Source organism: Psammomys obesus, unplaced genomic scaffold (assembly GCF_907164565.1).
Source record: "Psammomys obesus unplaced genomic scaffold, mPsaObe1.curated_primary_1811, whole genome shotgun sequence".
Classification (NCBI taxonomy): domain Eukaryota; kingdom Metazoa; phylum Chordata; class Mammalia; order Rodentia; family Muridae; genus Psammomys; species Psammomys obesus.
The window spans coordinates 670-12351 of NW_026591892.1; the positions used below are offsets into that span (position 1 = coordinate 670).

At 47.3% G+C, this 11682-nt stretch overlaps 1 protein-coding gene across 1 annotated transcript; it reads right to left on the reverse strand.

The window, feature by feature from the left end:
• Window positions 1–1030: 1030 nt before the first annotated feature.
• LOC129680566 (alpha-globin transcription factor CP2) lies at window positions 1031–11019 on the reverse strand (the record flags this gene model as incomplete). Its single annotated transcript, XM_055612200.1, is given in 4 exon segments — window positions 1031–2272; window positions 4750–4801; window positions 10439–10581; window positions 10895–11019. Coding segments are annotated over 4 exon segments (358 nt in total), but the record flags the coding sequence as incomplete, so codon positions are not given.
• Window positions 11020–11682: the final 663 nt, after the last annotated feature.

Sequence of the window (11682 nt, forward strand, 5' to 3'; positions counted from 1 at the left end):
CCCCTACAACTAAAGTTAAATGGTTGTAAGCCATCATGTGGGTGCTGGGAATTGAACCCAGGTCCTCTGGAAGAACACCAGTGCTCTTAACCTCTGAGACAACTTTCCAGCCCTTAGGATATATAATTTATAACCAATATATATATATATATATTCTATTAATAGAATTATATGCATCATTTGTACGTCACAAGAATCAGAGATTCATGCATTTGGAAGGAACCTTGAGTCACCCGGTTTAAACCCAGCCCTGGTGTCAAGTATCTTTAATCTCAGCAGCTGTAAGGCTGAGGCACAGGTTCAGGACCAGCCTGAGCAAGAAGCTCAGGACAAAAGTTGCCTTCCTAGCTCACCCCTCCCATTTACCATCCAGACGGCAATGGGACGGCAGCCAGCAGCTGAGGACAGAAGTAGCAGGCGTGCTGCGGGAACCAGCCCTCGGAATGTAACGCAACTAGAGGCCGCTTCAATATGGGACCCTGGGTGGCCGCTCACCAGAACACTACTCTGGTCTAGTATGTCAACTTGCCTCAGTGTGAGTAATTTTCAGGTTTCAAGGCTTTAAACTTGTTTCAAAACAAAAGAAATTAGAAACCATATTGCAGGTTGATTTTAATGAACAACAACAAAAAACTATATATTAAAAATCTAAGCTTTATCAAATACTTCAAAACACACACACAGATTCAAAATCAACACAGAATCTTTAAACATTCTTTGTTCATCTCAACAAAATCTGAAAAAATTTCTGGATAAAACTTTACTGTGGCCTGACAGTGGTACCGCCTTTAATTCTAGCACTTAGAAGACGGATCTCTTGAGTTTGAGGCCAGCCTGGTCTACACAGCCAGTTCCAGGACAGCCAGAACTACACAGAGAAACCCTGTCTTGAAAAACAAACAAATAAACAAACAACAAAAGACAAACAAAAAACTGTACATGTGAAAAAAATACCCACAGTGTTTTAAAATTCTGTGTGTGCACACGGAAATCCAGTCATTTGGAAGGCAGAATATAAACACAGTGTGAGTTTGAATGGAAAAAGAATATATTTTTTGTAAAGTTTACATAAAAACACTATGCCAAAGTAAGACTGTAGGAGCAGCTGTAACAGGCCACTGTTGAAACAGCTTGAGGATGCACTCAGGAACAATAAACTTGGAACACACTTGTCTCTCCCACAGCTCTGAGCGGGCACTATGGTGTCTGTCTGGTTTTGTAGGTCTGGAGGATCGTTATTTAGGCATGCTGTCCTCCTTCGGAGGCTAATCCATCAGTTTCCACACGGCTCCAGGGAGCAGAGATGGTGAGCACAGGCGACAAGGGTGGCATTCCGTGTCAGAGACTGGGAATAGAGGGCCCAGGAGCAGCCACCTGTCCCCTGGCAAGCTGTATCACCTCTGTACCTCCTTATCTTCAGTTGGCTCACTCTGCACCTCAGTTGTTTTGGGTCTCCTGAGGGGATGAGAACAAGATAATCCTTCTACAGGATTTATCATTCTTCCTACCCCAATAAATACTAGCCCAGAACACTCTCAGTTGTGATATCACAGGTGAATCAAAATCAAAGTCCTGAGACTGTCTTAACAGAAAAGAGGGGCCTGCTGGAGCTCGGCTGGAGGAGGGCTTGACTAGCTCATGTGAGGCTCCGGTGCAAGCCCAAGCCTGCAGAAACAGGCAAGGTGGCAAACACAGCTCTCGGGAGGTAGAGGCAGGAACCTGAGACCCTGCCTCACAAAAAAGAAAAAGGGGGGGGGTGAGGAAAACTTCTGTATTTCTCCTCACTGATGAAGCCGTCAGTTGTGAGCAAAGCAGAGCTGACAATGCCCGATACAAACGAGGCTGGTAACTTCGGTCTGTGAATACAGATGCTCACTTTCGTATTAGAGAAATGTCAGAGTTCTACGTCACAAAAGTGAGCATCTTCCCATTACATATCACACTCTCACCACCACTGTGCTCTCCACACACCCTAGTGACGGGGAGCTCTCACTGGCATTCAACAGGGGCCAGACACTAGGAACTGCCGCTGAACCCCATGTCTGGAGTGATCTGAGGAGCCACTGCAGGGTGTTGGCTGGGATGCTACTTTAGAGCCTGGTCGCCCTGCACAGCACCCCAACATCCAGATGAGCAGGTTCCTGAAGACCTTCAATCTCCAGTCACGTCCCCTTCAAAAGGGCAGTCATCCAGAGGTGAAGGAAGCGACAGCCAGTAACTGTGGAATGCTCCTCCTACTTCAGAATGACATGATAGCTATCGCTGGTGTCTGCTGCAAAGAGAGAGAGAAGGGTGATCTTTAGCCTCCTTTGAAACAATAAGGGAAAACTATCTTGTGAAAGGGAATAAAAAGTCCAGTTGGATAGCCAGGTGTGGTGGCAGAAGCCAGCCCACACAGGCAGAAGGTAGAACAAAGACATAATTACAAGCTTGTACTTTTCCTGGGCCAGAGACACGCAGAATGATGCGCCCTTACAATAGTAGGCAGTGCCAACAAGACAATTACATCAGACACAAGCTCGCCAGGAGAGAACACTGGTCCTCTACAATGTACTATGCCGCACAGCAATAGCGTTAGAAAGATTAGGCGCACTGAATGCTTTACACACAGTTATAATTATGCTTATTTTTGGGGTGGTGCCGTGGCATGTACTTAGAGATCAGAGATGTGTGGGAGTTGGGTCTTCCCTTCCAGCATGTGGACTCCAAAGAGCTGAGTCGTGGGGCTGGGAACTGGACAGCTTCCCTCCTGAGCACCCACCATGCTTTGTACTGTAGAGTGTGTTTCTTTTGTGTGCTGCCTGCATGTACGTCTGTGTGGCACATGCGCACCCACGGTGCTCTCAGGCCAGAGAGGGACCCCGGAACTGTAGCCACGGCCAATTACCCTCCTCCTAGTATGGTGCTGGGGACACACCTGGGTCCTCCGCACGAGCTCTTGACCTCTAAGAGCCCTGTTCGGCCCCTGTTCATCTGGTTTTGAGATAAGATCTTATGTCGCCCAGGCTTGCTTCAAATTCACTTGAACTCACTATTCTCTTCTCTCTACTCCCTAAGTTCTGGAAGTATGAGCTTGTGCCACTATATGTGGCTTTTAAAGACTTTTTTTGGGGGGGGCAACAGGGTCTATGTAGCCTTGGCTGTCCTGGAATTGGCTGTATAGCTGAGGGTAGCCACAAACTCACAGAGCTCTCCAGGCCTCTTTCTTCTGAGTGCTAGGATTAAGCATTAGTGACTTTCAGCATTTTTTCCATTGGGCTTCTCAAGATGAGACCTCCCCATAAATTAAAAAATATGTATAAAAACAACCTCCATTTCCTCAGTTGCTAAAGGAAGATGAAAGAATGGTAGAGTTGCCAAGTGTCCTTTCCTCTAATAAGAAGCCACTTCACACAAAGAACAATGTCCAATAATGACTCTCCTACCTCAAATACTCTTCCCATCTCCTCCTCAAGGAAGGAAAATACATCCCTGGGAATGATGTGCCTTTGATCCAAGCACCTGGGAGGCTGAGGTGTTTCTGCTGGTCTGAAGCCAGCCTACATTCCATAGAGAGTATATATTAAAAAAAAAAAGGGGTCTCTAACTTTACCTCAAAAAAGGTAAAACATTAGATATATTTTTGTTTTAGAATTGCAATCAATCTCAAGGCCTGTGTATGCTAAGCAAATTAAACCCAAGTTAAAGCCCACAGTCTGAAAAAAAACCCTCAAAACTCCTTACAAAGAGAGTGGGTAAGAGCTGTCCTTGACCACGTAAAAGTGCCCTGCACTGGCAGTGAATGCTTCTGCCAGTGCTGGGACAGCAAAGGCAGGCGGATGGAAACCTGAGTTTCATGGCCAGCCAGTCTAGCCTGGGCAAGTCCAGGCCAGTGACAGAGCTTGTCTCCAAAAAAAGAAAACAAAAAACCCAAATAGGGCTGGAAAGATGGTGAAGAGCACTTGTCCTTGGAGAGGACCTGAGTTCAGTTTCCAGCACTGAGCTGACCACCTCAGCCCCTGCTGGACTGTATGCATGCCACATACACTCAGGCACACATACGTGTACAAACACACTACACACAAACACTTTCTTTTTTTTTTTTTTTTGAGACAGGGTTTCTCTGTGTAACAAGCCCTGGCTGTGCTGGACTCTTGTAGACCAGGCTGGCCTCAAACTCACAGAGATCTGCCTGCCTCTGCCTCGTGAGTGCTGACACTAAAGGCGTGTGCCACCATTCCCGGCCCTAAATTATGTTTTTTAAAGGTGGGGGCAGGAGAGTGTCTCAGTGGGTGCTCTTGCAGGGCACCACAGAGGACCACAGTTCAATTCCTGGCACCCACATTCACAGTATCTCTAACTATGCTCCAGGGTATCTGAGGCCCTTTTCTGGCCTCTAGGGCATTATGATATTCAGGCAAAACAGACACACACATAAAAATAAAAAAATTAAATATAATTTTGGTAGCTTTATATTAAAATAGGAAAGAGAAATTAAAAAGGTGGACAGCTCTAAAGCAGCACCTGAGGCTGTCTCTAGCTGCACACTTAGAGAGACACTTACCTTGGGTTAGCAGTAAGATCAATGTATCTTACTGATACTCACTGCCAAACCTAATGACCTGAGTTTGGTTCCTAGGACCCATATGGCGGAAGGACAGACCAATTTTGCAGGTTGTCCTATGATCTGTACGTGCCATGACCACAATATGTGATGACCCACCTCACATACACCCTGACAAACAAGACCTGTGAGAGTATGTTTATTACCTTCCATTGTGTCCAGAATAAAGCAGGCTTCTTCCTGAAAGTTCTGCACCATCTGAAAAGAGCAACACGGTTTGCTGATCAGCGCCCAGGGTTTGCAGTTTGTTTTGAATATGACACTGTACTGAAGCACACGGAGACATCACGCTCAGGACTAAGCTGCTCAACTTTAAGAATAGCCCTGTGGCTCCAGCTTAGTTCCAAGGGACCCACTAGTCAGCAAGAGTCCGTGAAGCTCCAAAGCCAGAAGAGCTAACTCTGAATGCTACCTTCATATTGCCTACTCTGGAAGGTATTGGCAACATCTGAAATTCAAGAATATTTCAAAATAAATCCTAATTTTACAAAACTAAAGTAGAACAGCTTTACTAGACCCTTCCTTCGAAAACAATAGAACAAACAAGGCACTTTGGAAAATGTGGTGCTAAACAAGTCATGGTAAAAAAGAAATATACTTAACTTCCACCTCAAATAGGCCCCTTTCTGCTCCACAGCCTCAAAGAAAGGCAGAGGACATCTCATAATCAGCACAGGGCAACCACTGCCCCTGTAAACTCTACCAGTGGATGGTGGGCACCTCAGAGGATTTGGGAGGCAGGACTAAAGAAGCTGGAGTCTTTCTTTTTAAAGACTTATTTCACATGTTCTATTGTTTTGTCTGCCTGCTGATCCCTGCACCACAGGCGTGCCTGCTGTCCGCAGAGGTCACAAGAGGTATTGGGTCCCCTGGAACTGGAGTTGCAGTAGGTCTTGAGCAAGCGTGGGTGCTGGGAACTGAACTTAGGTTCTCACAGAGAAACAAGTGCTATAAAGCACTGAGCATTTCTCCAGCCTCTGACAGATTCAGTCTTTAGACTGACACCAAGGGACGAGGCCCTCCGCTCTGACATGTAATGAGGCCTGCAGACCCTGCGTGTGAACTTTTCTACGGGAGGATCACAAGCACCAGGCTCTCCTGGACTGCGGACATGGCCCCAAGCTCTGGGCTCCAACCCCAACACTGCAGAGGACAAACCAAGCAAAGCCGCTTGTTTGGCTGCTCTCGGACCCCTGCAGCCTCCCTGCCTCTCCCACCGGAGGCTCGTTTGCAGGAGAGGGTTTGCAGGTCACATAAATGAGAGTTTCAAGGACTTCCGTAGAATCATGTGTTTTCTTCCCGATTTTCAAAAGCCTGTTAATGTTTTTACAGTTCCTATTGTGACACATGAAAGTTTCATTATGACATTTTTGTAAGCATGTGTATGACATTCCCTTGGGGGCTGAGAGCATGGCTGCTCCTCCAGGGGACCCAGGTTGACCAGAGTTGGTTCCCAACATCAAATGGCATCTACAGCCATCTGTAACTCTTCTTCTGGGGGGATCCAGCATTTGCTCTGGCCTCCACACACAACTGCATTCACTAGGCATATCCCCACATATGCAAAATTAAAAAGCTAAAAGTCTCTAAAAACAGCAATTAATTTTGATCATATTCGCCACCTATTATCCTCTGTTGTCTCCCTCATATTCAGGCTAATCTCTTGCACCTACATGGTTCTGTTATCTGATGAGCCAATGAGGCTGCTTGCAGAAGGACGGGTGAGGAGTTCTTTATGGGAGCATGCAAGTCCCCAGGGCCACACCTCTGAAGAAAAGGTCTCCTCCTCGCTCTAAAACCATAACTGCCTAGATCCTTGGGGAGGGGTGGGGCTATGAGCTTTTCCTCCTATAGGTTCTGTGTGGCAGGACCTCATGAGCCTCCATGATGGGAAGTGAAAAAGCCCAAACGGAAGCAGGTAGCCTCAGTTGCCGAGACAGCTACAGGGCATAAGAGCCATGCCATAAGGAAACCTGGGGTTCTGGACAAGTTCCTCTCCAAGGCCATCTAAAACAGTGGTTTTAGAAGAGGAAACAGGAGTACATGCTTCCTTGGGTGAGCCAACACCTTAGAAGAAGCACTTTGCAAGATCTAGCAAAGATATTAAAAGGCCCACAGAGGCCTGACAACCAGACCTCCAAGTTAGACATGTATTCTTTCCTAAAATCTCCCTAATTTCCCTCCTCTACTTACCTTTCTCAAACCTCCATTTTTTTTTTTTTTTTGTTTTTGTTTTTTTCTTTTAATAAAACAAGAACAGGAGCCTCACACTTCCAGAGTCCTATTTACGGGCCAAACATAAGGTCCAGGCATGGGTGTTTTCCTGGCATGTTCAAGCCCCAGCACCGTAAGATAAAGAAGAAAGCTAGCCGGACTCCTACCATGGTGCCCTGTCTGAGGCATAAATGTCTCAGTGCAAAGGCAGGACTACAAAGATGAAGTTTTATAAGGAGAATAAACCCACACGTGAGCGGCATGGTGTCTAACTCAACAGTGACCGAATCACAGTTGACAAAAGATGGATGACTTGAAGCAACACCATTAATGTAATTTTTTTGGTACACAACTTAGAAGTTCAAAAATTAAACAAAACCAACCCCAGTGACACTGTTACGGCAACAGCGCACCTGGTCCATTCTGTCAACTAGAAATAAAGCTCCACAGCGCTCGCCTCCAGAGGCAGAGAGCAGGACAGAGCCGGCGCTGACTCCGTGTTTTCAGTTAGGGCAGCGCTCCACTACAGGTCAGCCAAGCATGTGCCAGCATGGGCCGAGGGAACTGACGCATGACTAGGGCTCGGCCGAGGCGTAGTTGGTACTAGTGGCCTATCCTGCAAGGGGCCCTGGGTTTGAGCCCAGCACTGCATCAACGGGGCATGATGCTCCTGCACGCTGTCATCGTGGCCTTTGGAAGACAGAGGCAGGGGGACCAGGAGTTCAGATCATCCTCGACTCCACTCTGAGTTTGAGGCCAGCGTGCTGTTTGTGAGACAGCAGTCTTCGAGAAAAACAAAACAGAACAAAATTAAGCACACTCACACAAAAGAGAGCCATGTAATTTCTTAAGGTCTTAAAGGGCCACACCCAGTGCCTTGTGTCTGCTAAGCGTGTTTTACCTCAGAGCTACACATCAACACTTCAACTTAACTTTTCATAAATAGTGACTTGTTTTTCGTCACCTTTGTAAGTGTGATAATTCTACTCAGAAGAAATGTTTTCAGCTTCTATTGAAGCAAGTTATTTGGCTGAAACAAATTGCTTTAAGAAGTACAGCAGAACAAAGATTTTCAAGCATTAAAAACTAAAATTAAAAACTCTGGGAGGGGCTGGAGGGTGCTTGCTGTTCTTCCAGATGACCCAAGTTCAGTTCCTCCCCCGTCAGGCAGCTCACACCACCTGTAACAGCAGCTCCAGAGACTCTGATACGCTTTCTGGCCCACACATGCACCTTTGACCTTCTTTCGATACAAGGCTAGACTTGAATACAAAACCCTGTCTCAAAAACGTATAGCCATAAGGACCGAAAGGAGTGGAAAAGATGGCTAGGTCACAGTAAAAGGCTTGCTGTATAGCGCGAGTTAGGGCCCGAGTTCGCATTCCTAGCACCCTAGAAAACACTGAGCACAGCGGCACACGCAGGAAGCCAGCAGATCCTGGAGCTCCATGGCCAGCCATGGGCCCAGCAAGCTTCAGGTTGAGTGAGAGAGCCAGTGTGAAAACTAAGGTAGAGAGCGACAGGGGAAAGCACCCTAATAAACCTCTGGTCTCCACAAGCGCATGCATGGGAGGGAACACACCTGAACGCACATCGCGTTCACAAACAAAGCACACTCAATGTTAAAATTAATAATTGTATTAAATCACTAAAATCTGTTTTGTTTTATTTTACTTTGAGACAGGGTTTCTCCCTGTAGCCCTGGCTGGCCTGGTCTTGCTTTGTAAACCAGGCTGGCCTTTGTAAACCACCACTCCCCAAGTGCTGGGATTATAGGTGTGCACCACCACTCCCAGACCATTTAAAATTTGTTTTAGAATCTGAATGCTTTGCCTGCAAGCACGTTTATGTATCCTGGGCCTGCCTGGTGCCCATGAAGGTCACGGGAGGGTGTCAGACCCCTGGAACTGGAGTTATGGATGGCTGTGAGCCACCAAGAGGGCGCTGGAAATCAAATTTACATCCTCTGACAAAGCTCTAGCTCTTAGATTACTCTTGTAATCTGACCTCAGTTCCAGTACTGGGACCAGACAATGACTTGATTGGGTTAAAAAGAATATAGTCAGAATAGCAGCAAGCTCTCTCTTTTCCTCTCCCTCAGGCAGGCACTGAAAAGGCTGTGGCCAGGGATGACACTGAGCTCCTGATCCTCCTGCCTCTACCTTCCAAAGGTTGGAGCTATAAGAAACATCATGTCTCCCAGTTTAACATGTATGTGAGTGTGTTTGTGTGCACACGTATACAGCTTTTACATTTTCCCCCCAAGTGATAAATTTTTTTTAATTTTTTATTAATTACACTTTATTCATTTTGTATCCCCCCATAAGCCCCTCCCTCCTCCCCTCCCGATCCCACCCTCCCTCCCCTTTCTGCATGCATGCCCCTCCCCAAGTCCACTGATAGGGGAGGTTCTACTCTCCTTTCTGATCTCAGTCTATCAGTTCTCATCAACAGTGGCTGCATTGTCCTCTACCATGGCCTGGTAAGGCTGCTCCCCCCTCAGGGGGAAGTGATCAAAGAGCAGGCCAATCAGATTATGTCAGAGGCAGTCCCTCTTCCCATCACTATGGAAGCCACTTGGACACTGACCTGCCATGGGCTACACCTGTGCAGGGGTTCTAGGTTATCTCCATGAATAGTCCTTGGTTGGAGTATGAGTCTCTGGGAAGTTCCCTGTGTTCAAATTATCTTGTTCTGTTGCTCTCCTTGTGGAGTTCCTGTCCCCTCCACTTCTTACATAAAATTCCATTCACTCTGCCCGTCAGTTGGCCATCAGGCTCAGCGTCTGCTTTGACAGTCTGTACTGCAGAGGCTTTCAGAGGCCCTCTGTGGCAGGTTCCCAGGTTGTTTCCTGTTTTCTTACAGTTATTTAGACTCATTTAAGTTGAGCTAAAAGCGTACAAAAGATACATATAATTTTGTGTGTATACCCATATGTGCGTATGTGTGTGTGCGGTGCATATGCGTGTGTGTGAGGCTATGACACAGAGAGCTCAAGCATCACTGCCCACCTGTTTTCTAAGGAGGTGTCTCCGCGAGCCAGAAGCTCACTCCCTGATCCAGGCCCGCCAGCTAGGGTGGCAGAGTGCAAGCTATAGTGGTCCTCCTGTGTGAGGCTACAGGCACGTGGCACAGAAAACACTCATAAATGCTGAGCCACCTCTCCCTCTCCAGTTTTTGTGTTTTGCTGTTTTTGACTCCATCTCACCTAGGCCAGGTGGGCCTTGAACTTGTGTAGCCAGACATGAACTTAAATTCATGCTCTTCCTGCCTCCACACTCCTCTGTGTTGGGGCTACAGGGGCATTACCACCCCAACTGTATTCCTAATTTTCAAAACTAGGAGGTAAGCAAAACAACAAAATCCAAGTCAGACATAGTGGTTCACATCAACAGTCCCAGCTACCCAGGCAGGATGCTGAGGCAGGAGGGTCATGTGAACCCACAAGTTCAGGGTCAGTCGGGCCAAACTAGCAAGAGGGTATCTGTTCAAAAGGATTACAATTAAAGAGCTGAAGCTCCCTGTCAAAGCTCAGGCTCCCTGGCTCAGGCCTGGAGGAAGTGCTCTTGGTCCCGCCAGGGCCCTGAAAACCGTGGTGCAGCACTCCCGGCTGAGACTGACCTCATCGCTGATGAGCACGTGGATCCCCGTTGGGCCTTGCTTGTAGATCTGGCTGATCTGCTGAGGAGAAATACTGAAGAGCTGAGCGAGTTTTTCCGTTAACTCAACCGCTGTCAGCTCTTCTAGGTAGATAGCATGGTACACTGCAAAAGACAGGACGGCAGTCAGTGCAGGGCCACCTGCGCCTGCAGCTTGTCCTGCCTCAGTTGCCCTTTCTCCGTAGGAACCAGGAACTCAACAGCCCCGGGCACTTCCTCTGTGCCACACTGGAGACAAGGTGAAGACACACAGCAGACACTAGCTGAAGCATACACGAAGTGCTGGGAACAGCACGCGGCACAGGTTAAGAGCTCAAGCAACGTGAGCAGCTGGCCTCACTGGTCTAGACTCTGACACAGCTGCCATGAGCCAACTCTTTTCCTTTCTTCCTGCCCTGCTCTGCCCAGGACAACCTACCGAAGAAAGTACCATTTGAATCTCCATCTTCCTGCTTCTGTTGTGGTTGCTGCTGCTGCTGCTGCTGTTCCCTCAACTGCAGCGACTCCTGACAGACATAAATGGTTAGCCTTGGACGCACCATCCTACGTGGAGAAGAGAAGGGACTCTCAGCTTTACAATATTTTCCACATGGACACATCCACAGGGAGGAGCTCAGTCCCGACATCACTGGTACAGCAGAGATGAAATCTAATGCTCGGGCCAAAAGCAATTTGCCTGTTTCCTCATCTCTGAGTGTTGGGTTTTGTTGCTGAAGCTTATTAGTTCCAACAGGAGGCGCCATGTAAGCATCTAAACTCTGGCTTTCCCTGAAAGTTAGGTGTGGGGCCAGGGCACGGGACCAGAAGCAGCCTGCCACTCTGGCCAGCTTCAGGCCCTGGGTGCCACTCTGTCAGCACTAAGGGAAGAGAACACCACTGCTGGCTTAGGCCTGGCAATTCAGGGTCCTCATCCTCCCAAAATTTCTACCTAAACTCAAGACTTTATCGACCTTTACATGACCATGTAGTTCCTGCAGTCACTTGAGTTTGTGAGCTTTGGAATAAAATAGTTAGAAATATTCAGAGTGCAAAAGTCACTCTTTTATGTAAGGGTCAGGATCTAGATATACTAGTTAAGAAATATTAACGTACGATGGGCAAGATGGATCATCCGGTAAACATTCCTGCCACTTGAATTTAATTCCTGAGACCCATATGCTGTGTGTGTGTGTGTGTGTGTGTGTGTGTGTGTGTGTGTGTGTGTGT